General features: G+C 50.0%; 3 protein-coding genes across 9 annotated transcripts in view; 1 reads left to right on the top strand and 2 right to left on the bottom strand.

Annotated features, from left to right (window-relative positions):
- Positions 1 to 1038: 1038 nt before the first annotated feature.
- ppp1r36 (protein phosphatase 1 regulatory subunit 36) lies at positions 1039 to 5539 on the bottom strand. Of its 3 annotated transcripts, XM_028964214.1 has the most exons (10): positions 5185 to 5213; positions 4955 to 5092; positions 4365 to 4474; positions 4211 to 4280; positions 4027 to 4125; positions 3787 to 3927; positions 3633 to 3675; positions 3380 to 3549; positions 2044 to 2331; positions 1039 to 1308 (listed from the first exon to the last, which is right to left on the bottom strand). In XM_028964214.1, exons 2-10 carry the CDS (start codon positions 4984 to 4986, stop codon positions 1092 to 1094), a joined length of 1170 nt encoding a protein of 389 aa, XP_028820047.1. In that variant the 5' UTR covers positions 4987 to 5092; positions 5185 to 5213; the 3' UTR covers positions 1039 to 1091. The 3 variants fall into 3 exon arrangements, with proteins under 3 accessions (XP_028820047.1, XP_028820048.1, XP_028820046.1); XM_028964215.1 differs by having other exon boundaries at positions 2044 to 2238; positions 4955 to 5539; XM_028964213.1 differs by having other exon boundaries at positions 4955 to 5539.
- A 1282-nt stretch (positions 5540 to 6821) lies between these two features.
- On the bottom strand, positions 6822 to 10646 carry LOC114769962 (probable thiopurine S-methyltransferase). Of its 4 annotated transcripts, XM_028963419.1 has the most exons (10): positions 10358 to 10507; positions 9769 to 9917; positions 9566 to 9677; positions 9240 to 9332; positions 8932 to 9064; positions 8686 to 8738; positions 8423 to 8497; positions 7706 to 7791; positions 7570 to 7614; positions 6822 to 7115 (listed from the first exon to the last, which is right to left on the bottom strand). In XM_028963419.1, the coding sequence occupies exons 3-10, from the start codon at positions 9658 to 9660 to the stop codon at positions 6997 to 6999; spliced, it is 699 nt and encodes a 232-aa protein (XP_028819252.1). In that variant the 5' UTR covers positions 9661 to 9677; positions 9769 to 9917; positions 10358 to 10507; the 3' UTR covers positions 6822 to 6996. The 4 variants fall into 4 exon arrangements, with proteins under 4 accessions (XP_028819252.1, XP_028819251.1, XP_028819253.1 ...); XM_028963418.1 differs by lacking the exons at positions 9769 to 9917; positions 10358 to 10507 and adding an exon at positions 10514 to 10646; XM_028963420.1 differs by lacking the exon at positions 9769 to 9917.
- A 446-nt stretch (positions 10647 to 11092) lies between these two features.
- The window catches only part of ext1c (exostoses (multiple) 1c), a 41919-nt gene continuing 30330 nt past the window's right edge, over positions 11093 to 22681 (top strand). The window contains exons 1-3 of one of the 2 annotated variants that reach the window (XM_028963416.1): positions 11093 to 11273; positions 11894 to 11910; positions 15572 to 16890. In XM_028963416.1, coding sequence (XP_028819249.1) covers positions 15941 to 16890 — 950 coding nt within the window. In that variant the 5' untranslated portion in view covers positions 11093 to 11273; positions 11894 to 11910; positions 15572 to 15940. The remainder of the gene's footprint in view (positions 11274 to 11893; positions 11911 to 15571; positions 16891 to 22681) is intronic. The other variant, XM_028963417.1, reaches the window with a different exon arrangement.

The following is a 22681-nucleotide window of genomic DNA, read 5'->3' on the forward strand; positions in this document are numbered from 1 at the left end:
TCCTCTCTCTCTCTCCCACTCCCCTCTCTCTCTTCCACTCCTATCTCTCTCTCTATCCCTCTCTCTCCCACTCCTATCTCTCTCTCTCTCTCTCCCACTCCCCTCTCTCTCTTCCACTCCTCTCTCTTTCCCTCTCTCTCTCCATTTCTCTCTCTCTCTCTCTCTCCCACTCCCCCCTCTCTCTCTCACTCCTCTCTCTCCCACTCCCCCCCTCTCTCTCTCTCCCTCTCTCCCACTCCCCCCCCCCCTCTCTCTCTCCCCCCCCACCCACTCCCCTCGCTCTCCCACTCCTCTCTCTCTCTCCCACTGTCTCTACAGAGGAATCCCACCGGATACGCGTTGCGATTTTTTTTTTTTACTCCCTCCTCTCCACGCAGCCCGTGGGAGATCCGAGTCGGTTCCGGAGGTGACTGGCAGGTGGAAGTGGGGCGCACACACCTGTTTAATGGATCGGTTTTCATACGGTCGACAGAATTCCTTTCTTCACATCCAGCACTTCAGCAAATCTTCCTTATTAATTCCGGACGCAGTTCTGTTAAATTTGGTATTAAACTGTAGACGCTACGTGGCCACTTTCCCGGATGTAAATTTGGCGTTGTGGCTCCCCCTGGCGGCGAGCGCTGAAATCGTTTTACTTTCACAAATTATTCTCGATATTACTACGTACACAGTTTTTACGGTGGGGGGGGGGCTTTAGTAGATTCCTCCCATTTTTATGGCATGTACCAGACCCGGGCAGCACCGCAGGGCTCCTCTGTCTCCAGCCGGGACAGATTTATCCGGCGATCCGAAGGCCCAGATTAACCAGTCACTGTGTCCTAGATTACCCAGCCAATTAGGGTGATGATAAAGCCCCTTATGGCAGCACTGCTGCTCCCGAGCCGACTTGCCTTTCGTCCCCCCGCCAACCATCAACTACTGACATCAGGACGCCGGAGACTGAAGAGCAAAATGTGAAGAAAGGAAAATAATTATTTCCACAAATATTAATAACGGATCATTATTAAACATTTTTCATCACTGGAGCCACAGACATGCTTGGGGAGATTCTTAATCTTTAATGAAAAGATTTGTCTCATTACAAATACATTTCACTCGGTGTCTGAGGCCGGCGCCTCGGTTGTAGCCCTTGAGATGGCCGTGTTAGCTCGACTGAGGTCGCTGTGCTTGTCCAGCGTGCCAGACGAACGTGGCCGAGACACGAAAGATGTCTTGCTCTCTTGAATGTCACCGTCTTTGTCCTCCATCGCCTGAGGCACAAGGCCGGTGTGACTGAACTGGTTGAGGGGCTTGCCGAGAATGCCAAACCTGCAAAAAAAAAAAAAAAAAAAAAAAAAAAAGAGGCAATTATTAGCACAATTACTAAGACAAACAGACTGATTGTAAGAGCTGAAGGGTTCATTTTTGTGGCACAGTGTGAGGCGTGGCCTACTGCGGACGTTTTGTTACCTTGTTCACTCTGAATCCTGTATTCATATTGTGGTGCCCACATTGGTGGGGTGGTTTGGTGGTTCTTAAATAATTTTTTTTCCAGAAAAAATTGCTTATAGAGACTCGATATTGAAGAAGCTAATAAAACAATTTTTGTCAATTAAGTTGTCAGCAGTAGAGTCGTGGGCTGATACAATCGCATATCTGGCAATCCTGCTCTTTGCACGTGTGATGCATTGGTGCAGTGGTGGCCCTAGCGGTTAAGGAAGCGGCCCCGTAGTCAGAAGGTTTCCGGTTCGAATCCTGATCCGCCAGGGTGCCACTGAGGTGCCACTGAGCAAAGCACCGTCCCCACACACCGCTCCCCGGGCGCCTGCTCACCAAGGGTGATGGGTTAAATGCAGAGGACACATTTCATTGTGTGAGCCGTGTGCTGTGCTGCTGTTTATTACATTGACAATCTCTTCACTTTCTTCATTGATGGGCCCGTGTTCCACAACTAGGAAGTAGGGCTCCACCCATTCTAAACTTTGTTCATAAAAACGTCATTCAATTCAGTCTCGTTTTCAATATGCTGATGAGCAATATGCAGATTTTTTCAGTACTTATTACCTCAAGGTGGCGAGCTCTTCGTTCACTTGGTCCACCAGGGCCTGTTCAGGCTGCTGCTTGACTGGCACGCGGCTACGAGACGGGATCCTCTGAAAGAGGTGGGGCGCGTTTTCCCTGGGAGACGGAAGCAGGGACACCATGACGGTCGAGCGCTGGCTCAGTATTTGGCTCAGGTTGGGGCGCCGCTGAAGCCTTCTGGAAGACAGAAGCCATGAGAGCCTTGGAGAATATGGAACTGCATCTCCATAGAGACATATGCGACGGAAAGGTCCGTTACGTATTCTAAATCTGATGGAAAAAGAAGAGAAATAGAATTAGGAGTGTGTCATCATAAACAGGACTTCATGATAAAAGCCCTTCATCAGTAATTCGAGTAAAGCGCATTGTAAATGAAGAGGACAGGCTGTTCCACGCCAAATTTGCGGTCCCACCAGTCAGACGTTTCGACAATAGATGACATTAATTATGTCAGCCTGAACACTGCCAGCTGTTGCTATGGGAGCAAAGAAGTAAGGAGACAAGAATAGAAGAAAAGGCTCTCAAAAGACATCTTCATGAGCAACAGAATCCTTGACGTCCGTGGACAGAAAAGCAGGCGGACGAAACGGTGACGCTGTGTTTACAACTGTACGTTTCGTCATTGGCCATGTTGTCCGGAAAAGATTTCAGCGGGGCACTGAGGATAAATGCCTCTAAAAGCGGACCCGTTGAGACAATGTGGAAAAGTTGGAGAACAACCGGGGACTTGTGGCCATTCGGCGGTGGAAATGGCTCGCATCGCGGTTCCTCCAGACGTTCTCGTTTTGGAGCAACTTTCTCGCGTTTACGCTCCTTTGATAAAATCTTAATTCCCCGTCTCTGCTACCCGGGCACCTGTCGTGGCTGCCCACTGCTCACCAAGGGTGGTGGGTTAAATGCAGAGGACACATCACTGTGTGCATTGTCTGCTGTGCTGCTGTGTATCACAAGTGACAATCACTTCACTTCACTTCACCACTTCCCAACTGAAAAGTCTTGTTTGGCTGTAAGGTTTTTTTTTTTTTTCAATTTTAAACTGTGATGTAAATTGTTTGATGGCAAGACATGATTTTATGTTTGTAATGAGCTACTAAAAAGTGGAAGGAGTTAAAAAGAAGAAAAAAAAAAATCAAGATCTGTACACGGGCATTTGGGAACTCAATAAAACGTAATAGAAAAAATATCATTTGCACAGTAAGTACATCTAACATTAAATATATGATTGACGTCGTATGACAACCCCACGTATCATATAGCAATGACTGTAGGGCATTTTACGTTCAAGGTCGAATCTGCCCCCTGTTGCCTTGTGTGATACCTTGTGGCGGAATCCGTGGGCTCAGACTGGTGATCTTTGACCCCGTCGGCCATCAAGGCCGGGTTAAACATGTCGGAGAAGAACAGGCGGCCCACCTCCATCTGAATGGCCTTCAGGTCCTTCCTCTCGAATGTTACCCAAGCCACGTAACAAAAAAAACTGTAAAGACACTGGCAAAAGACACAAAAACGATCCTCAACATTGTATGAAATGTGAATAGTAACGCTTTCCATTAAAAAAGAAAAGCACTGACCTCGTACAAATATCTACCTTTGTAGGTTGATGACACTCCAGTCCTGTAGGCCACAAATCGGCAGAAAATTAAGCCGCACGTTCAATAATCGAACATCGTCCTTGCACTTATCTCCTGTTCTTCATGTCTGAGTAATGGAGGGTTGAGTGCTGACCTTCCACGGGCCATATGGTGCATTTGGTTAAAGCCCTGGCCCAAGATCAACCGAGAATAGCACAGGCCCAGTTGTTTCCGGGCCAGTTCCATTTTAACAGCGATGTCTGCCATCACCTGCATGTCTGTTAAACTCTGCTCACTGTAAAAAAAAATAAATAAATAAAAATGTCTGCTTATATTAACATTATGGACTTTTTAAGGCAATAAAGTAAATTAATGCTCTGAGCGTTAGACTTACGCCATGAGTGGGTCATCACTCGCATGCTGAGACGTCATCTCGAAATAGTAGGAGAGGTAGAGCAGCAAAGCGGCCAGGATTCCATCGACCTCCTCCGTGCTGCAAGTACACAGTTCAGTGGCAGGACGACCAGACAACCAACACTGCCAACTGGCGCATTTTAATAGTTAATAACTCCGCTTACTTTATGACAGAGAGGATGTACCGTGGCACGGACGGCTTGTCGTTCTTATGCAATAAATGAAGCGCCACTTCTGTAACGTGACAAACGAATGTGACACAAACACACGAAGCACCGCGGTGAAGTGCAAAGCATTGGTGCTTTAAAGCAGACCCACGTTTTACATCTTCGAGGGTGACGTGGTCCCTCTGAGAACGCTCCTCTGATGCTCTGCAGGCCCGACTCTGGGCGAACCCAACAGTGGGCCTGGTTCCGTGGCGCCGCCCGCTGGTTGGAAGGTGAAATGCACAGCAGGTTAAACAGCAACCCTTCCGAAGACATACAGTACAGGCCAACAGTTCTCATTCGACGTGTTTTCTTTATTTTCATGACCATTTACGTTGGTAGATTCTCACTGAAGGCATCAAAACTATGAATGAACACATGTGGAGTTCTGTACTTAACAAAAAAAGGTGAAATAAGTGAAAACATGTTTTATATTCTAGTTGCTTTGCTCTGATTACTGCTTTACACACTCTTGGCATTCTCTCGATGAGCTTCAAGAGGGTCACCTGAAATGCTTCTCCAACAGTCTTGAAGGAGTTCCCAGAGGTGTTTATTTTGGCCTGTACTGTACGTCTCGACGTACTCTTCCAAAAAAACGATTTATTTTTTTAATAATTGCCTTTTCCTTTGCAAGAGTGACGCTAGTTTTAGCAAGAAAAGCCCTGCGTTCCACCCACCCTGCGTGTTATTTAGTCAGGGTACCTGCGCGGCGACCGTCTGCCAGATGAACTCATCGTTCCGCGTCCGCCGCCCGGTGGGACCAGGCTCACCCGTCACGGAAAAACACGCCGCCGACACCGTAACCAACCTCGCCAGAGTCGGACGAGCCCTGGGAACAATCTGCGCTCCCCCGGCCGCGTTTTCATAAAAAAAAAAGAGAATAAAATAAGAATAAGAAATTTGGTTAAAGTAAGAGTCTGAGAGATAAAAACCTTCCAGTAACTCGACGTCTCGGGGTTTGTTTACAGGCCGTTTCCAAGCAACAAGGGGGAAAAAAAACCCGCCAAAAAGAAAGCTAAAAGCTAGCGGCTTATTCCTTACCAAATATCCGTGAAATTATGAGCAAAATTTCGTGATTAGTAAAATCCTTTTCATCTGCTCGCCATCGATTAATTCCCCGTTTCAGGCGTGAATGTAAAAAAAATTGAAGTCCCTTTTTTTTTGCATTTTAAACTGAGATGTAAATTGTTTGATGGCAGGACATGATTTGTAAGTTTGTAAGTTTGTAATGGGCTAAAAAGTGGAAGGAGCTGAACCCAATCCAGATGGTTTGGGGTGAGCTGGACCAACAAGTGCTAAACACCTCTGGGAACTCCTTCAAGACTGTTGGAGAAGCATTTCAGGTGACGACCTCTTGAAGCTCATCGAGAGAATGCCAAGAGTGTGCAAAGCAGTAATCAGAGCAAAGAAACTAGAATATAAAACATGTTTTCACTTATTTCACCTTTTTTTGTTAAGTACAGAACTCCACATGTGTTCATTCATAGTTTTGATGCCTTCAGTGAGAATCATGCAAATGGTCATGAAAATAAAGAAAACACATTTAATGAGAAGTTGCATCCAAACTTGTGCTTGTGAGTGGATGTGTTGGATATTCATGTTTATTTCTTTTATTTATATTCTTCTTTTTTCTCAGTTAAGGTCAGCGTTCATGACTCCACCATAAGTCAGGTTGAATGTTATTGTCATTTCAGCTGTATACGTGTTAGACGGTACACAGTGAAACGGAACAACGTTTGTAACATTTAAACGTTACGTACTGACATAGTGTCACGGACGAACCGGGGCTACATAAAGTGCAAAGAAAAGTGCTTAGAAAAGAAAACATGGAACAAACGCAGTAACATGACCGGTTTCACACTCCTTTTGGACCTTTAGAGCATGTCTGAGGTTTGTGCACGATTTGCACAAATGTTTCTTAGTGACCTGCATGTCTCGGAGGGGGAAAAAAAAAAAAACAGGGTTTAGACAGGGGTTTACATCTACATTATACATTCCTGAATGGCACCAAAAGCACAAGGGTCTCAGAAGCCGAGAGAGGTGTTGTTTTATTGATATATCCAGGCCGATCAGGCCGGCTGACAAGATGACGGTGGCCATCGGGTCCATCATCTCGAGTTCCACCGGGTGCCAGTTGTCTTTTGTCACTCACGCAAGGCCACATTCCTTCTTCTCAAGGTGCAGATTAGTCTGGAAATGAGCCAAGCGGGTACAACTCTGAAAGCCTATGACTGAGAAATCCACATGCCCGGAAAAGGACTGGGTAATTATTTTCACCTCAATTACTCCAATTTATCATCTACACGCAATCACTACAGGCTGATAAGGAAGAGTGAGTCAAACGCAACCGGCCAGAGAAGCATGTGATGCAGGTGGGGCGCGGCCCGAAAGCGCTAAAAAAAAGTGCTGACCTGCTGATGGAGGATCAGGTGCAGGCCTTGAAATGACTGCCAAGCTATACTGCGGCCGGGATGCAAACCATACAACTTATACGGGTAAAACGGTACTTTGTGCAAATTCCTCAATAAACACATACAGTTGCGTAAATTACCACCACAGAAGCACAATGTTTATAAGTCCAGAAAATAGATTTATTTCCATTTCACATAATTCTGTCAAACCAATTTTTCGGTTAAAATGTATATCAAAGGACATCATATGGCACCATAGAATGCGCAAAACCTGCCGCTGTCGTTATGGACACACTCATCACATTTTCTCCCTTCTTTTGTTAACTTTGCCGTCTAACTGTTCTTTAAAGTTAGGAGATGTGCATTCTCGGTGATAGCGTCAAGGCCCCACTTCTTAAACTTGTCTGAGAGGGCATCGACCGACTCAAGCAGCTCAATATCGCACATTTGCCCTAAAAGAAATAAAAATCTAAATGAGAGAGAAATCTCACAGTAAACAGTACTTCATGGCATAACTTACAGTATATGAAGGGTTTTCGATACAGCAATATATTGTGATATTGTACATTGTATCGATACGGGGACATGACTTATGTTGTTCTGGCTGAATTATTAATGTAATGTGATGCCCACAGATCATACACAGCATCTAGTACTTCAGCTCTGTTTTTACATTTTCAGTGAACTGTACAATTTCACAATATGTCACGATATAATCGTATCGTGATGTCCTTGCCAATACACACGCCTACAGTATACACATATATATGTTGGTTAATTTACAACAGAAATGTCAGCTATTATGTATTTGACTAACATTTATTGTTGTATTTCATTCATTCTGTGTGAATAAGGATTATATATATATATATATATATATATTCAAATGAATGAAATGACAAGTACCAAACAGATGTTCAACTTCCTCGTCAGACACGAAAAATGGGGGACCTGCAGGAAATGTGGCCAAACATCATTATAAAACACAAATAAAAAAGCTATTAAATTACATAAGGAGCATTCTTTTTCATTCCACTGTTACCTTTATACAGCTCTGGGTTGTACAGAAATGTATCCAGAAGGTACCTGCAGTCCTTGTCCATTAGCGATGTAATAAGTGCAGCATACCTCAGAGAGCGAAAAACCGAGAGAGAAAAAAAAAGTTAACAAAATGTTGTGTGTGGCACTATAATTTGAAAAGGGTGGCTTGCCAACTCCGGGTCCGGAGAGAGGTCCTGCCTCCAGTGGAGGAGTTTAGGTATCTCGGGGAAGAGGGGACGGTTTACCAGTCGATCTACGTTCCAGTCCTCACCTATGGTCATGAGCTTTGGGTAACGACCGAAAGAACGAGATCGCGGAGACAAGCGGCCGAAATGAGCTTCCTCCGTAGGGTGGCCGGGCGCAGCCTTAGAGATATGGTGAGGAGCTCGGTTTTTCTGGAGGGACTCAGAGTAGAACCGCTGCTCCTCCACATCGAGAGGAGCCAGTTGAGGTGGTTCGGGCATCTGGTCAGGATGCCTCCTGGACGCCTCCCTGGGGAGGTGTTTCGGGCATGTCCTGCCGGCAGGAGGTCGACCCGGGACCACGTTGGAGAAATGATATGTCCAGTCTGGTCTGGGAACGCCTTGGGGTCCTGCCAGAGGAGCTGGTGGAGGTGGCTGGGGAGAGGGCTGTCTGGGATTCCCTACTTGGGATGCTGCCCCCGCGACCCGGACCCGGATGAGCAAAGGATGTCTTGTCATGAAGGCACAGCCCATACCTGTTGCGGTCACAAGGATTTATGGCCACTAAGGAACCTCTGTCCCATATGGCACCAAATTTTCCTGCGATGGTGCTACAGCCATGACGAGTAAAGAAGAACAAAATTAGACGTGGCTTCCAGCAAACATGCCTATACCCATTATACATTTTCCCGATTCCTTCCCATCCAATACATGCCAGTCAAAAAATATGGATTTACGAATTGCTCATTTTCGGCCATTTCATTGGCCATCGTACAAAAGGGTCCTGGGTACCACATACCTGGAAAAGTTGTATATGTCACTTTGATACAAAGAGATCTTCCCATCTGTACTCTGCAGAACAAGAGAAGGTAGAGTCAGCTTGTGGGTTTTGCACTGTTCAGGCTGCTGGAACAACTGCTGAGATCTCAACTGGACTGTCGAGCATCCAACAAAAAACACAGAAGATTCCACGCGTTCGGTATCTGCTTCAAATACAAACGACTGAGCGCTACTGGCTCAGGAGGCAACGTCGCTGGACGGACACCTTGAACAACTTTGCTCCGGGAAGGTCGGGGACCGCTGCTTCCTCGTAGCTCACGTTCTGCTCTTCGAAGAACTGCCTGATGCCCTTCTCCGAAAACTCCACTCCAACCACCGAATGGCCCATGTCGGCCAACCTGAAAGAAGAGAAGCGATCTTTTACGAGTCCAACGTAAGATCTTCTCAGATCTTCTTGTATTGGAGCCACTGATTTGCCAGCCGCGGCCACTAATAATTGGACCGCATACCGCTTGGCAGAATTATCAATACCTTCAGAACTTGAAGGGCTACAAGAACTCAAGCGCTGCATACCATTTCATGTCCACCGCTTTCCCGCAGAGCGGGAAAAAGAAGCGCACTCCTCTCCTCCCACGCAGCACTCTGTCAATATTGCGTTCGAGCATCCTGGAGAGAGAAAGAATCTGACATTTACATTTACGGCATTTACCGGACGTCTTTACCCAGAGCGACTTACACTCAGAGGTTACAGGGACAGTCCCCCCGGAGACTCTCAGGGTAGTGGGGTTTGAACCTGGGTCGTCTGGTTCATAGGCGAGTGTCTCACCCACTGAGCACCCACACACCCCAGGACAGAATCGTCCTGGACGTGAGCGGCGAGTACCGACGGAGATGCTCACTTGTGCACGTGACTCTGATGGAAGCCGATCTGGCCCTCCTGCCAGCGGTCATCCCACTCGACCAGGGTCACCACCCGGCTCGCCTGGACGGCCATTGCGACCAGCTTCCCCACTGAAAGTGAAAGCGAATGCCATTGTGATACCCTGCAGCACAGCACACACGCACACAAGAAAATGTGTCCTCTGCACTGACAGGCACTTACCTGGACAACTCACAGCTCTCTCCTTCTACAACAGCCCGCAACCTTGGAGTAACAACAGACTGCCAACTCTCCTTCTCAACTCAGCAACCTTTCCCCTCAGCAACCTTTGTAGATTCCTTCTCTACAATATCAGATGAATCCGCCCTTATCTGTAAACACAGGCCACCCAACTACTGGTTCACTCCTTAATAATCTCACGACTGGATTGCTGTAACTCCCTTCTAGCTGGTTTACCTCTATGTACCATCCTACCTATATAACTAATACAAAATGCAGCAGCACGACTGATCTTCAACCTCCCCAAGTTCTCCCACACCACCCCACCGCTATGTTCCCTCCACCGGCTCCCAGTAGCTGCACGCATCAGGTTCAAAATACTGATGCTGGCCTACAAAGCCAAACATGGAGTAGCACCATCCTACCTCACAGCCCTTATTACACCTCACACTGCACCTCGTATACTCCGAGCCTCCAGTACTGCTCGCTGCAGTGGGACAGCAGCTTGGTCGTCAACTCACAGTTACAGGAGATGTTAGTACAGGAGACGTAGTTACAAAGGTCACAGCGTTACGTAAATCAAGTTCCGTACCTGCTGTTACGCAAATTCGGGGTTATTACAGAACCGACCCCGAACAGGAGGCAAAGAGGCTCGTTTCACCGTCTGACATCGGACGCGGTGACGCCCGTAAACATGTCGTAAACCGCGGGTAAATCCGTCGTTTCGGCAGGCAGATGGAGAACTCACCTCTGCAGGCGGCAGTTCATTCACACGCCTCCGCCGCCCCCTGAACAGGAAGTGAGCGGCGGCGGGGGCGGGGCTTGGCGCAAGACCACGTGACCTAAGTCGACGATAAAAGAAGATCTGAAATGGCCGACTCTGTCTTTTTTTTTTCAGAGACACGTTTAGAGACAAATTATTTTTTTAATGATTAAATGTTCTGTCGAACATGTCGTTCACGACGTGTTTACCTCCTAGATCTGAACACAAGAGGGCGGTAGACGCAAGGGGAAGATCCGGGGACAGTCTCAGCCGTAAATAAACACACATTTATTCCCAAATCGATCATGCTCTGGTGGTCTCAGACGGAACATAAATTATTTCTATTTTAAAATGCCATTGGATGTTGTGTAATTAACCCAGAACCATGGGCTTCTTTTTCTTTATTTTTCTTTCTCTTCTTTTCGCACACATCTAAATATTTTGTTGTTGATGCAACATTCGTTGCCGTTCCAGCAGTTCTTTCCGTTTCAAAACGCATCGCGCAGCGTGCAGGAAGCCCAGCCAGCGCTCGGCACCGCTGGCCAGATGTGCGCAGCCTCGCCGGCGAGGGCCAATCAGCGGCGCCGAGGGGCGGGGCCGTGCGCGGTGCGGACGGCGAAGATGGACCGGGCCGCGCAGACGTCGGAGCGCGGCGGGACGCCGCTCGTCCTGGTGCCGCGACGCGACTCCACGGGCGCATGGACTCTCCGGGGCCGCGGGGCCGCGCACCTTTACCGGCATGAGGGTGAGGCTTCTTCGCCCCACACTTTACCGACCCGGCGCCCTTACTGTCGTTACTAGACGGATATTTAAATGTGCCCGGTGTACAATGGAAATGTGTTTTTTTTATAAGAGAGAAATATATGTAATAATTTCATTTATTCGCTGCTTGGAACAGACCGTTGTGGCCAAGGGCGCAGCGACCATTGTTCACTGTCCATATTTCATGAGGGAAGGGGCGCACGCCGGGGGTCGCCCGGGAGGCAACGGGAAACGTCCGAATTACCTCGACGGCGTCTAGAAACGACGACAAATCGCAAATCACACTCCCGCGCGTGTTAATATGATCGATCCGCGTTTATTTATTCGCGAACAGAAATAGCAGCACTGAGAGGGTGAAGGATGCTACGGCGTGTGTGTGTGTGTGTGTGTGTGGGAGGACCGACCGTCTTGCGCCTGTCGATCGTTGTAACTCAATCACGCCGCGCTGCCGCCGCTAAATGCGGACCGAGCGCCTGGAAGTCGAGCTTCGCCGTCAGTTTTTACCTCTTTACAAAAAAAAAAGAAGAAGAAATGAAACCCCTCTGCTTTCTTTCTTTCTTTTTCTTTCTTTCCCTCCCGATGACTTGAATTACACGTGGGAAGATGCTGTTGTTTGACAGGTAAGACAGTCCTGTCACCCCTCCCCCTCGCCATCACATGTCCCTGCATGCCAGATCTATCATGTCTCGATGTTGTAATGTGAGTGACGATTGGCGACTCGGGTAACGGAACATCGTTTCGGAATCGGTTTAGGAATTAGGGACCTCCTGTCGCGCCATTCTGGAGGTATTTTATAGGCCGGGGAGACCGTCTGCAAGGCTGCAGAGTCCTGTCCAAATTCTCGACATTCTGGACGGCCTGGAGCCACAGGGTCTTATTCTATCTGAGGTGGTAGTGGCCTAGTGGGTAACACACTCGCCTGTGAACCAGAAGACCCAGGTTCAAACCCCACTTACTACCGTCGTGTCCCTGAGCAGGACACTTAACCCTGAGTGTCTCCTGGGGGGGACTGTCCCTGTCACTACTGATTGTAAGTCGCTCTGGATAAATGCTGTAAATGTAATGTAATGTAGCTGCACATCACTGAGACCCCCCCCCTCACCGCCGGAGTCGTGCGGCGAGGCTCTAGTTGTTCCGGCCCTATCTCAAGTCTCCTCAATAATTAGCCCTCGTGCCGTCCACGGGCCGCGCCGTGTTGAGACGTAATGAATCGAGCACGGTGGTAATTATTACGCTCTGGAAACGAAGGCCGCGGCAGGGGGGCGGGGTGCTGACGACGGTAAACATTGCATTAACCGCCGACTCGGCGCTCCGGAATGGCGCGAGCCGGAACTCAGGAGCCGAGGGCGCCGTACGTTACCGTCCCTGCACGCGGTGGGACGGCCTTTGGTCGGTCGGGGGTCTTCCGGGCCTTCCGGTGTCCAGTGTGCACGGAACATAAACTCGGACGCCGTTGAGGGTTCCAGCTGCTACGCCGACTTGACCCCATGATTCTCTTCTCCGAATAAGGAGCGTCCCCCGTCCTAATGGGACGGCTTCCACTGGGACGTCTCGGGGCTGAAATAACAGGCAGAGTAAACACGGGCCGCGGCTAAACCGGGATTTATACGACGTTTGGGATGGGAGATGGAACTCTCCAGAATCTGTCCAGAATTCCGATTTCCATTGATCTGACACTCGAGACTCGCCGTCGAAGCCCGAGCGTCCCCAACCCCTGTGACAACGTAATACATGCGCTGCAGCTGCAAGACAGACATGCTGTAAATGATATCATAGCAGATGCAGCGTAGCCGGTTATCTGGACGTCGGGGGAGATGAGCCGATTCCCCCCCAGCCGCCATCCCCGCGCAGACAACTGGCCCTCGGTCCACCTGTCTGGGGTCTCCGGGTTCGACCCTGGCAGATACCGAGGTCGCTCGCCAGCGCCAGAACTTCATGACATGCTCCCTTCTCTACAACCTCGGATAATAAACGGTCAGAAATGGGCGGGTTTTGAGCCTTTTACGCTCGGATGAAACACGTGGGATGGACACAAGTGTGTCACCAGAGGACACAAGTGTTCCTCTGGTAGGGTCGGTGGTGGTAGCCTTGCGGGTAACACGGTCGCCTATGAACCAGAAGACCCAGGTTCAAACCCCACTTACTACCTGTGCGTCCCTGAGCAAGACACTTAACCCTGAGTGTCTCCAGGGGGGGACTGTCCCTGTAATTACTGATTGTAAGTCGCTCTGGATAAGGGCGTCTGATAAATACTCTGATAAATATAAAAGTTCATAAAAAATATGAAATCCTGCCATTGATCTGATACCTTTATAGATTTGAGGGACCCACGGGTCAGTGGCCTGGTTCCAGACAGACCTGAAGAAGGTTGGGGGCGGGGCTTGTCGTCATACATTCACTTCCCAGAAGCAGATCTTGCCACCACGATCGCGACCCGGAGCGAGCAAACGTCTGGGACGATCTCAGTCCCCTCCAAGCTCAGGCACGCCCCGGCATTTCCATTTCCCCTCGGCTCATTAAAACCCCGAGCAGGTCCTGGCGTTAGCACTGCTGCCGTTATCAGAGACGTCGTGACGGTGGCAGGTGGCACCGGGGCCAGCGGCCTCGCGCGCGTTAACCCGGACTGACCCCGCAGGAAAATTGAGATTAACTTCACGCGGTGAGCCAAGGAACACAGAAAAGGAATAAAAGGAGGAAAATCGATGGCTTAACGAAAGCAGCGCATGCATTATTGATGAGCGCTATGTAATGGAATCCCGAGCGTCTGTTTTCCTACAAATTTCTGCACTTGCCACAGAGTGGCCTGGCGTGCCAAGAAACAACACCACGCGTCACGTGACGAGAAGCGGTTTTCACTCTCGCGGTTGTTCCATGCAAATGCCAGCGCTGCATGTCATTGGCTACTGTCACTGGGGAGGGGGGAATTAGTGACAAATGCGGGCAGGTGAGGCCGAAAAAGCCGCCTCCGTGCTGTAGCTGTGGGTGGTAGTAGCCTATGGACCCGAAGTCCCAGGTTCTTACCCCACTTACTACCATGGTGTCCCTGAGCAAGACACTTAAGCCTGAGTGTCTCCAGGGTAAGGACTGTCCCTGTAACTACTGATTGTATAAGGGCGTCTGATAAATGCTGTAAATGTAAATGACACACACACCAACGTTGCAAAAAGTTCCAGCACACTTCCAAAAATGTTCATTTCTGACATTAAGAAGCCAGCCGCTTAATCGCTGCTAAAGTTTTTTTTTTTTTTTTCTCCTCTCCGCCTCTTAATTTTAATCAGATTTCCTTCTCACTTCGGAACCCAAGTACGTCTTGCTCTGTTTAACTGGAACTCGACGAGTGCTGATAGCATCGCTGCCCGGCTCATGTTGAGCACGTGGAGCCCAAACACTGGTTGTCGGCAGCATGGCGCTAACAGGCTAACTGTGCTGGAGCGAATTTATTTACCCGTTTTTTTTTTTTTAATGTGGAACAGATGAGAGGATGCTGGTGCTGTGCGCTCGCAAAGAATGCTTTTATGTGACTTTACTTTACTTTACTTTGCAGACGCTTTTATCCAAAGGAAGACACCGGCAATTCTCGTTCGATTTCTGCAGATTTTGAGTTTATAAAACTAAGAGGCCTAACTTGTCAGAAAAAGAACATGCTCGGAAAAGTGCTAGACGAGGAATTTTTATTTTATTTTGTGCAGTGTTTGTGCATGTGCGTGTGTAAGTTTTAGATTCGTCTGAAATACTTTTTGAATAGTATGTGTGTTTCTTGTTGGTTTTTATGGGTGTGTGCATTACCACTACTGTTGTTAAAGGACATGAAAATGTCACTTCTGTGAGATTATTTAACATTATTTAACAACTAGCCTAGAAATGACGATAGGTGTAAAGAGTGCTTTGGCCATTCTGCTTCACCGTTCAGAGAGCGGCAGTTCAGACAGTCGGATCTGGGATTTGTCCCCTTATGTCCTCATACGGGGACATAAGGACCAATAGGACTGATATAAAAGCATATATAAACTCATGTCAGGGGACGTTTAACCATCAGAAAGGTGTTTATTTTGCAATGCAATATACAATAGAGAGAAATTCATCTTGACCTTATTTACAAAGGTGTACAAATGTAAAGATATACAGTAGATATAGATATTATAGATATCTGTATGTTAGATGGTAGTGATGCTTCACACATCACATGTGGGTGTTTTAATTTGTTAAAATATTGGGTGTGCACTGTGGCTGTGATTGTTGGGCTCGTTTATTCACTTGTTTGCCTTGCTGTTCCTCTCACAGCGTAAGGGCAAGGGGACACTCGGAGCCATGAGGCAGCTGGGATCGTGGAGAGGGGACAAGTTGCCAGCCTTTGTTCTCTGCCCGAGCAGACGCGCGCGTACGTGGCGGAGGGAGGCTCCTGCGTCGTCACACTGAGTCACGGCACGGAAGTGAGTGATCGAGGACAGACGCCGCAGAGAAGACGTTCGTCCGATGGACACTTGGGCCCGCCTGGACTTCGGCGCTCAGTCCGAGCTGCCTCCCCGACTGTCCGCGCCCCCCTGCTAGTATCAGCCGAGCCTCCCTCACCCTCTTACCCACCCCCCATGAGGCTGAGAGCTGAGGGGCAGACAGAGAGAGAGAGAAAGACAGATAGAGAGACACTCACCCATGCAGGCACGCAAGAAATATGTCCTGCTGGCGCTGGGTGCTTGCTGCTGGCTGCTGCTCTTGTACTGGGGTGGGGTGCAGTCCCGGCTCCTGAAGCTGCTGACCCACCAGCACGGCGAGGAGCCGGTCAGGCCCTGGCCCGACTGGATGGACCGGGCCCTGTTGCCAGGATACGCTGAGCTGGAGGAGCTGGAGGTGGCCGATGGCCCCGGGGAGCCCCCCCACCAGCGACGCCAAGCCTGGTCAGGCATCTACAAGGACAGCCGGTGTCGCATGGACACTTGCTTCGACTTCTCCCGCTGCCGCGGCTCGCGCGACGGGGCCAGCTTCCGTGTCTACGTCTACCCGCCAGAGAAGGGCGAGCGCGTGTCCGAGAGCTACCGCAAGATCCTGGCGTCCATCACCGAGTCGCGCTACTACACGTCCGACCCGCGCGAGGCCTGCCTGTTCGTGCTGGGAATCGACACGCTGGACCGTGACCAGCTCTCGGCACAGTTCGTCCCCAACGTGGATGAGCGCATCCGCAGCTACCCGCTATGGAACGATGGGCGCAACCACCTGGTCTTTAACCTGTACTCGGGCACCTGGCCCAACTACACAGAGGACCTGGGCTTCAACATCGGCCAGGCCATCCTGGCCAAGGCCAGCCTGAACTCGGAACACTTCCGGCCCGCCTTCGACGTGTCCATCCCGCTGTTCTCTCGGGAGCACCCTCAGAAGGGGGGAGAGAGGGGCTGGCTGCTCAGGAATTCGGTGCCGCCGCGCAGGAAGTACCTCCTGATGTTCAAAGGCAAGCGCTACTTGACGGGCATCGGCTCAGACACACGGAATGCGCTGCACCACATCCACAATGGCAAGGACATCGTCTCGCTCACCACTTGCCGGCACGGCAAGGACTGGGAAAAGCACAAGGATGCCCGCTGTGACCATGACAACTCGGAGTATGAGAGGTACGTTCTTTCACTTCGCCGTAGCTAGGCCTGACGTGAACCGTGAACCAATGGGCCGTCTGGATTCACGGGACTATGGTTCAAAATAAGGGCGTTGCTGTTGTGTTCAAGACCGAAAAAAGAAATTTGGTTTTGAAACCCAGCTGTTTGGCAGGGGGTTATCTCTCAGGAATTGGCCGAACGAAGCCCCTGAGCCACGTTTTTCAGACGTTCTGCATACTCTTCGTGGGACTGAGGGCCAGGGGTCTGACTGGACCACTGTAGGTCATGCGCAGTTTTTGTTCTTGAGCTCAAGCGGCGTGTTTGGAATTGCCGTTTTTCAGTTCCGTCCAGTTCCAGAGGAAAACGGCAACGGCGTGGACCTTAGCCGCAAACCTCAGATTGCAGTTTTTGCTATTTATGGGCAACACAGCAAAGGCCTGAAAACCAACGCATGCGAATCATTTGGAACACCGTGTGTCAATGGTATTGACGTCTGGACGGTTTCCTACAGAAAGAAACATCTGAGCACCGTAGACTGACGCTCCCACCGTCTTGCGTGACCTGACCCGTGCTCGCGGTTCCTTCCCGGCTCCTTCAAATGCCTCACATCCTATTTATGGCTAAGCTAAGCGGCCAGTTAATCAAGGTCCGGCCCCCCCGCGAGATAAAACACGCCTTTTAATCAATAATGCAATTAGCAGCACCGCGGGCCAACGATTGGCCGCTCACGGTTACCAAAAGACGGCCGGTCTTAATGGCGCAGGAGTGTGCCGGCAGTGTTAGCGCTGCTCTGTGCGGCGTTAGCGAGGCCGCTGCAGTGGTGCCGCCACCTTTGGGATTGTTTGCTTTGGAACGGCGGTCCGGGCCGGCGAGTTCCGCTCAGCGCGCGCATGAATGGGTTCATTTGTTCCGTACAGACAGATGGGGGTCTCAGTAAGGGAGAAGGGGGCCGGGCCACACTGTATTTACGCACGAGGGGGTTCGGCCGGCGGCCCTGCCGTCATGCGGACAGAAAAAAACAACATGTTTGCAGGACCTCCTCCCCCCGCGGGTTTTATCCCTGACATCTTCTATGTCAGGTTTCTTTAAGCTCGTTCTGCTCTTTCCTCACCACCATGGTGGTGATCCGTGCCTTTCTACCAAACGTGAGGTTTCAAAGAACGAGGTTAATACCCATCCTCATCTCTCTCTCTCTCTCTGTCGCTCGCACGCCCGCCATCCCAGCCTCGTTTCATCTCTTCCTCCGCGCTGCCCCCCGAGGTAGGTCGGGGTCGAGTCGGCTGGTTCTTAGGAGGTGCTCCCAGGTTAATGAGAACCAGCATCTGCTCTTAGAAGATTAACCCCGCGGCAACTCGCAGCGCCCACGTTCAGGCCGAGGTGGATGGGACACAAAGAGAGAGATGGAGGGCGAGCGAGAACATGGGAGAGGCTTACCACAACCTAATGGCCTACTTTCCATCGCCACTAAAGTGGATCCTTTTTTTTTGGTGGGGGGAGGAAAACTTGCATTGTACCAAGAATGTAAATGAGCGGAAGTGTGAAAGCAAATAAAGGAGAAATAGGGCAGGCAGTTTCAGGACACGATGCAGACGTGATCGTACTGCAAGGAAAGGTGTCACAGTCGGGGGGGGGGGTGCTAATGGCAAAACGCTGTACCTCTCACACCGCTTACACCGTTCCCATGACAACGGCCTTGACATGGGCAGCGTATCGTGAAGGGGGGGGGGGGTACTATTCACTGTACATAAAAGTGCTTTTAGTAAGTAAAACGGAAAAAAAACGTCTTGTTTAGCCGCAGACAACAAGCAAAGCAAATCTATATAACCATCCAAGTGAAGACTAATATTAATATTAATGCAGCTTCTCTTCCGTTATGTGACCTCTGTGTGTGTCTGCTGGGGATATTGCCATGGTCCAATAAGAAATGCTACACCCCGCTGTAATTAGGGAGAGGTGTAATTTTACCCGTGCGGACTGTGCGGTCGGAGCGGCTCCTGTTCGGGCCAGTGTGACTTACCGGTGAAAAGGAGAGCTGGAGGGGACTGTGTTTTCATTCATCTGACATTCATCTACCAGTAGGATGGTAGTAGCCTCGTGGGTAACACACTCGCCTGTGAACCAGAAGTCCCGGGTTCAAATCTCGCTTACTACCATCATGTCCCTGAGCAAGACACTTAACCCTGAGTGTCTCCAGGGGGGGACTGTCCCTGTAACTACTGACTGTAAGTCGCTCTGGATAAGGGCGTCTGATAAATGCTGTAAATGTAAGTGTAAATCTGGCCCTTTCTGGGTTTAGAACAGGGTGCATCGCAGAGGAAGGGGGGTGCCGATCATTACAGGCTTTGCGCGTGCTGGACGCACGCTCCCCGCGCTGTACACGTCGGCGGAAAGGCGCGGCAGGCATTTGTAGAGGAAAGGTCTTGCCCTCCACATGACAGGACACTGTGTCACGCGGGGGTCCCTGTGCCACTGTCCAATACTGCCCCCCCCTGCCTCGGACGATCTGGATAAATGTGTGTCAGCGCAGGGGCGCGAATGCGCCCCATAAACCGCTACAGCGGGTCACGTGTCTTCTGAAGCCATCTGTGCATGGTGGTCCAGGCATCAAAGATCAGGAAAGGTAGAACAGGAACAGGATCCTTAATGGCTTCGCCGAGGGGCGCCCTGCAGCTGAAAATGAATATATGCTCTAATTATAAAAGGTCGCGTGACTTTTGAAATGAATGCATGAACATTTGACAGAGACAGTGTCTTACTCTTATAGAGCGGTATGGCAGGTTTGAAACTGGGTTCGTGGTTTTTCTCAGCCCCTCTCCCATCGACAGATTATCCCCCTTCTGTAATAAATAGGCCAGGGTGTTGAAAAGGAGGCCATTTCGTTCTGTTTTTTCACTTCCCTGACAGTGAGGATTAAAGGAGAGCACTTAGCCCGAGGCTAACCGCTGCCATCTTGGCTAACCGGTGTTGTTATCCCCTACTAATGGGGGTCATTCAGGCCCTTAATCGGAGGACCTTTTAATCCATTGCATCGCTGCAGAGAGCATTGTGGGAAAAGCCCCTGGCATTCATGTAGCCCCTTTGTCCTGGTCAACTGGAGCAGAAACCTCTTCGCGGTGTACAAGGGGAGCACTCCTGTCCTTTGACATTGAGATGCCGTGAAATCATCCTCCCAACGTTGCTCCTCATTAGCGGTGTAGCACCTCCGGAAACGAGGCGACCCCGCCCGCCTCCTAACCAGCTCCGGGTGGCGGTTCGTATCTCACGCCGGCCAGCCTTAAGACAGGAGCGGAGCCGTATCAGCGGGCGTGTTGAAAATGGGCGGCATGGCATGCCCCAGATAAGCTAGTCAGGAATGTATCGAAAGGCATGAATTAGTCATGAGTTCGACTAGTGAACTTTTACTTAATGACACCCTCTGCACTGTTCTCCTTTTCTTTTTTCGTTTTTTTTCCGCCTCAACCCTCCCTCCCTCACTTTCTCCGCGTCTCAGCTGCTCGGGCGGTGATGCATGGGAGAGGGATCCTTATCTGCTGGGATGTATCAGCTCGGTCTAGACGCTACCATCTACACCAATGTTCGGTGCCGGTGTGCTTTACGTTGTCTCTGGGGGGATTATTTTCGGTCTCGGTATATTTTCTATTTATGTTTTTGCATAACAGACCATTAATTTCCAGGCCCACTTTCTAAACCTCTTATCTAGTTCATGGCCGGGCCGGATCTTCGTCTAGCAATCCGTGGGTGCAAGGATAGTAGCCCTATCCCAGTTTAATTAAGTAATTTTTTACCATATTTTTGTGTAAGAAGCCTACAACTTTATTGAAATACCGGGGTGGCGGGGATGGGGGGGGGGTGTATTTGAATAGAGTCCTCATTGCACTAAATGCGCTCATATTTACTACATCTGTCATGATGTTCAACATCTCATCCACAAAATGGCAAATTACGGCACCATCTGCCGTGGATCTGAAAACCAAAGAATGACAGTGACAGTTATTAAGTGTCACGACAGATGGAACTGTCCATGTGTGTCCTGAGACAGTGGTTCCTATGCATGGGTGGTAAAAAAATCGCTCTCTGTACCGCTGTTCGGTTGTCAGCACGAACGTGCGTTCAATCTGCCGGTCCATATTACTAGAACGAAGGCCGCGAACATTCCAAGGATGTTGGCTGGAAGACGCTGCTCTTGGCTGACTGAAACTAATGCTAGTTCGCCTCTGCCCCTTAGACAATGGGAAAATTGTTGCCCCGACTGCTCCGCTAACAGGCAGAGAACTTTACCGCCAGTTTTTTATTAGTATTAGTTCAACACGCGATGCAACTTAGAAGGGCTTTCGTGACCTTGTGACCTCTTGATGGAATTCAGCCCCCTCCCCCAGTACACACAAATACACACACTAAGCTGAATGAAATTTGATGAGATTAGCCCCAAACTCAGAGTTAAACAGTGCGGTATTTGCGGGATCTGACATGGAACTTGTGTCAACTGCTAGCTAACTTGTAAAGACATTCACCGTTTGACCCCTGCTGGCCTGAAAATATCAGGTTCCCCGGTCACACGTTTGTTTACTTTTGCGACGTGCTAAAAATATGCCTTCAGCCAGCAGTGGCAAAGTCACCCACGCGCCGCTTACATGCTATGCTTTATAACCCTGCTCCCGTTCCTGTAGACCCGCTCCATCCGCTTGTCAACACCCACCGTAAAACGGCAACTACGAACCCACGTGCGCCCGTTCCTGCAACACGGAGAGCTTGTTTCTGACCTTCCATCTCCTGGCTGAGACCCATGTGGCTCTCCCATGCCCAGCTGTCACTGTCTTGCCATCCTGCCACCTACGAGCCCCCCCCCCCCCCGCCCCTATCCGTTACTGCGGCCCGTGGCTGAGGGGCCGCTCCCTGGTGACCGCATTAGTGCTCCTCTTTTTTTAGAGCAGCACGCCTGTGTACTGTACCAGCGCCGTGGCTCCAGACGCCGCAGAAGGCGGTCGGGGGGAGGGGGGTCGGGCAGGGCAGGAGGGCCGCTAATGGGCCAGCCTTGGCTCCTAGCCTCCCTCGCTCAGCAGATCTACCGCACCACCGATCCATAGTCATTTTAACCGCCCTCCCAGATCAGCCAGAGGGCTGCCGTTTGCTGTTCACTTGACTCTCTCCTTTGCTTACATTGAGGAGACCCCACTACCCTACTACTACCACCTACGGAAATCGTGGGTGGTAGTAGCCTAGTCGGGCAGGTTGCCGGTTCGAATCCCAAAACCGCCAAGGTGCCACTGAGGTGCCACTGAGCACAGTACCGTCCCTACCAGGCACCTTTTAATGGCTGCCCACTGCTCACCAAGGGTGATGGTTAAAAGCACATTTCGCGCTGTGTTTCACAATGACAATCATTACAATCATTCCCATTCAGCCCCCAATGAACCAGGTTCAAACCCCACATACTACCATTGTGTCCCTGAGCAAGTGTCTCCAGGGGGGAACTGTCCCTGTAACTACTGACATTAAGTTGCTCTGGCTAAGGGCGTCTGGTAAATGCTGTAAATATAAATATGGAAGTTAGCTTCTGAGGACTTGCATCGTTTGCAATGTCCCTCGTTCCAATGCTACAGTTCTACTCAGCGCAGATCAGTGTGTTAACGCTGCTATGGATTTCACAGATTCCATCCTGTCGTTTCCTTTTCCCCCCCCCACTTTATCCGCCAAAGTGGTGCAGCGCAGCGGAGCTGGAACAATGTATTAGTCAAGCTATTCGAAGAATGTCGCTGTAAACAAACTGCACCATGCAGCCAGCTAAAGCAATAAGGAACCCGGAAAATTA

Source organism: Denticeps clupeoides, chromosome 20, assembly GCF_900700375.1.
Source record: "Denticeps clupeoides chromosome 20, fDenClu1.1, whole genome shotgun sequence".
In the NCBI taxonomy this organism is placed as follows: Eukaryota; Metazoa; Chordata; class Actinopteri; order Clupeiformes; family Denticipitidae; genus Denticeps; species Denticeps clupeoides.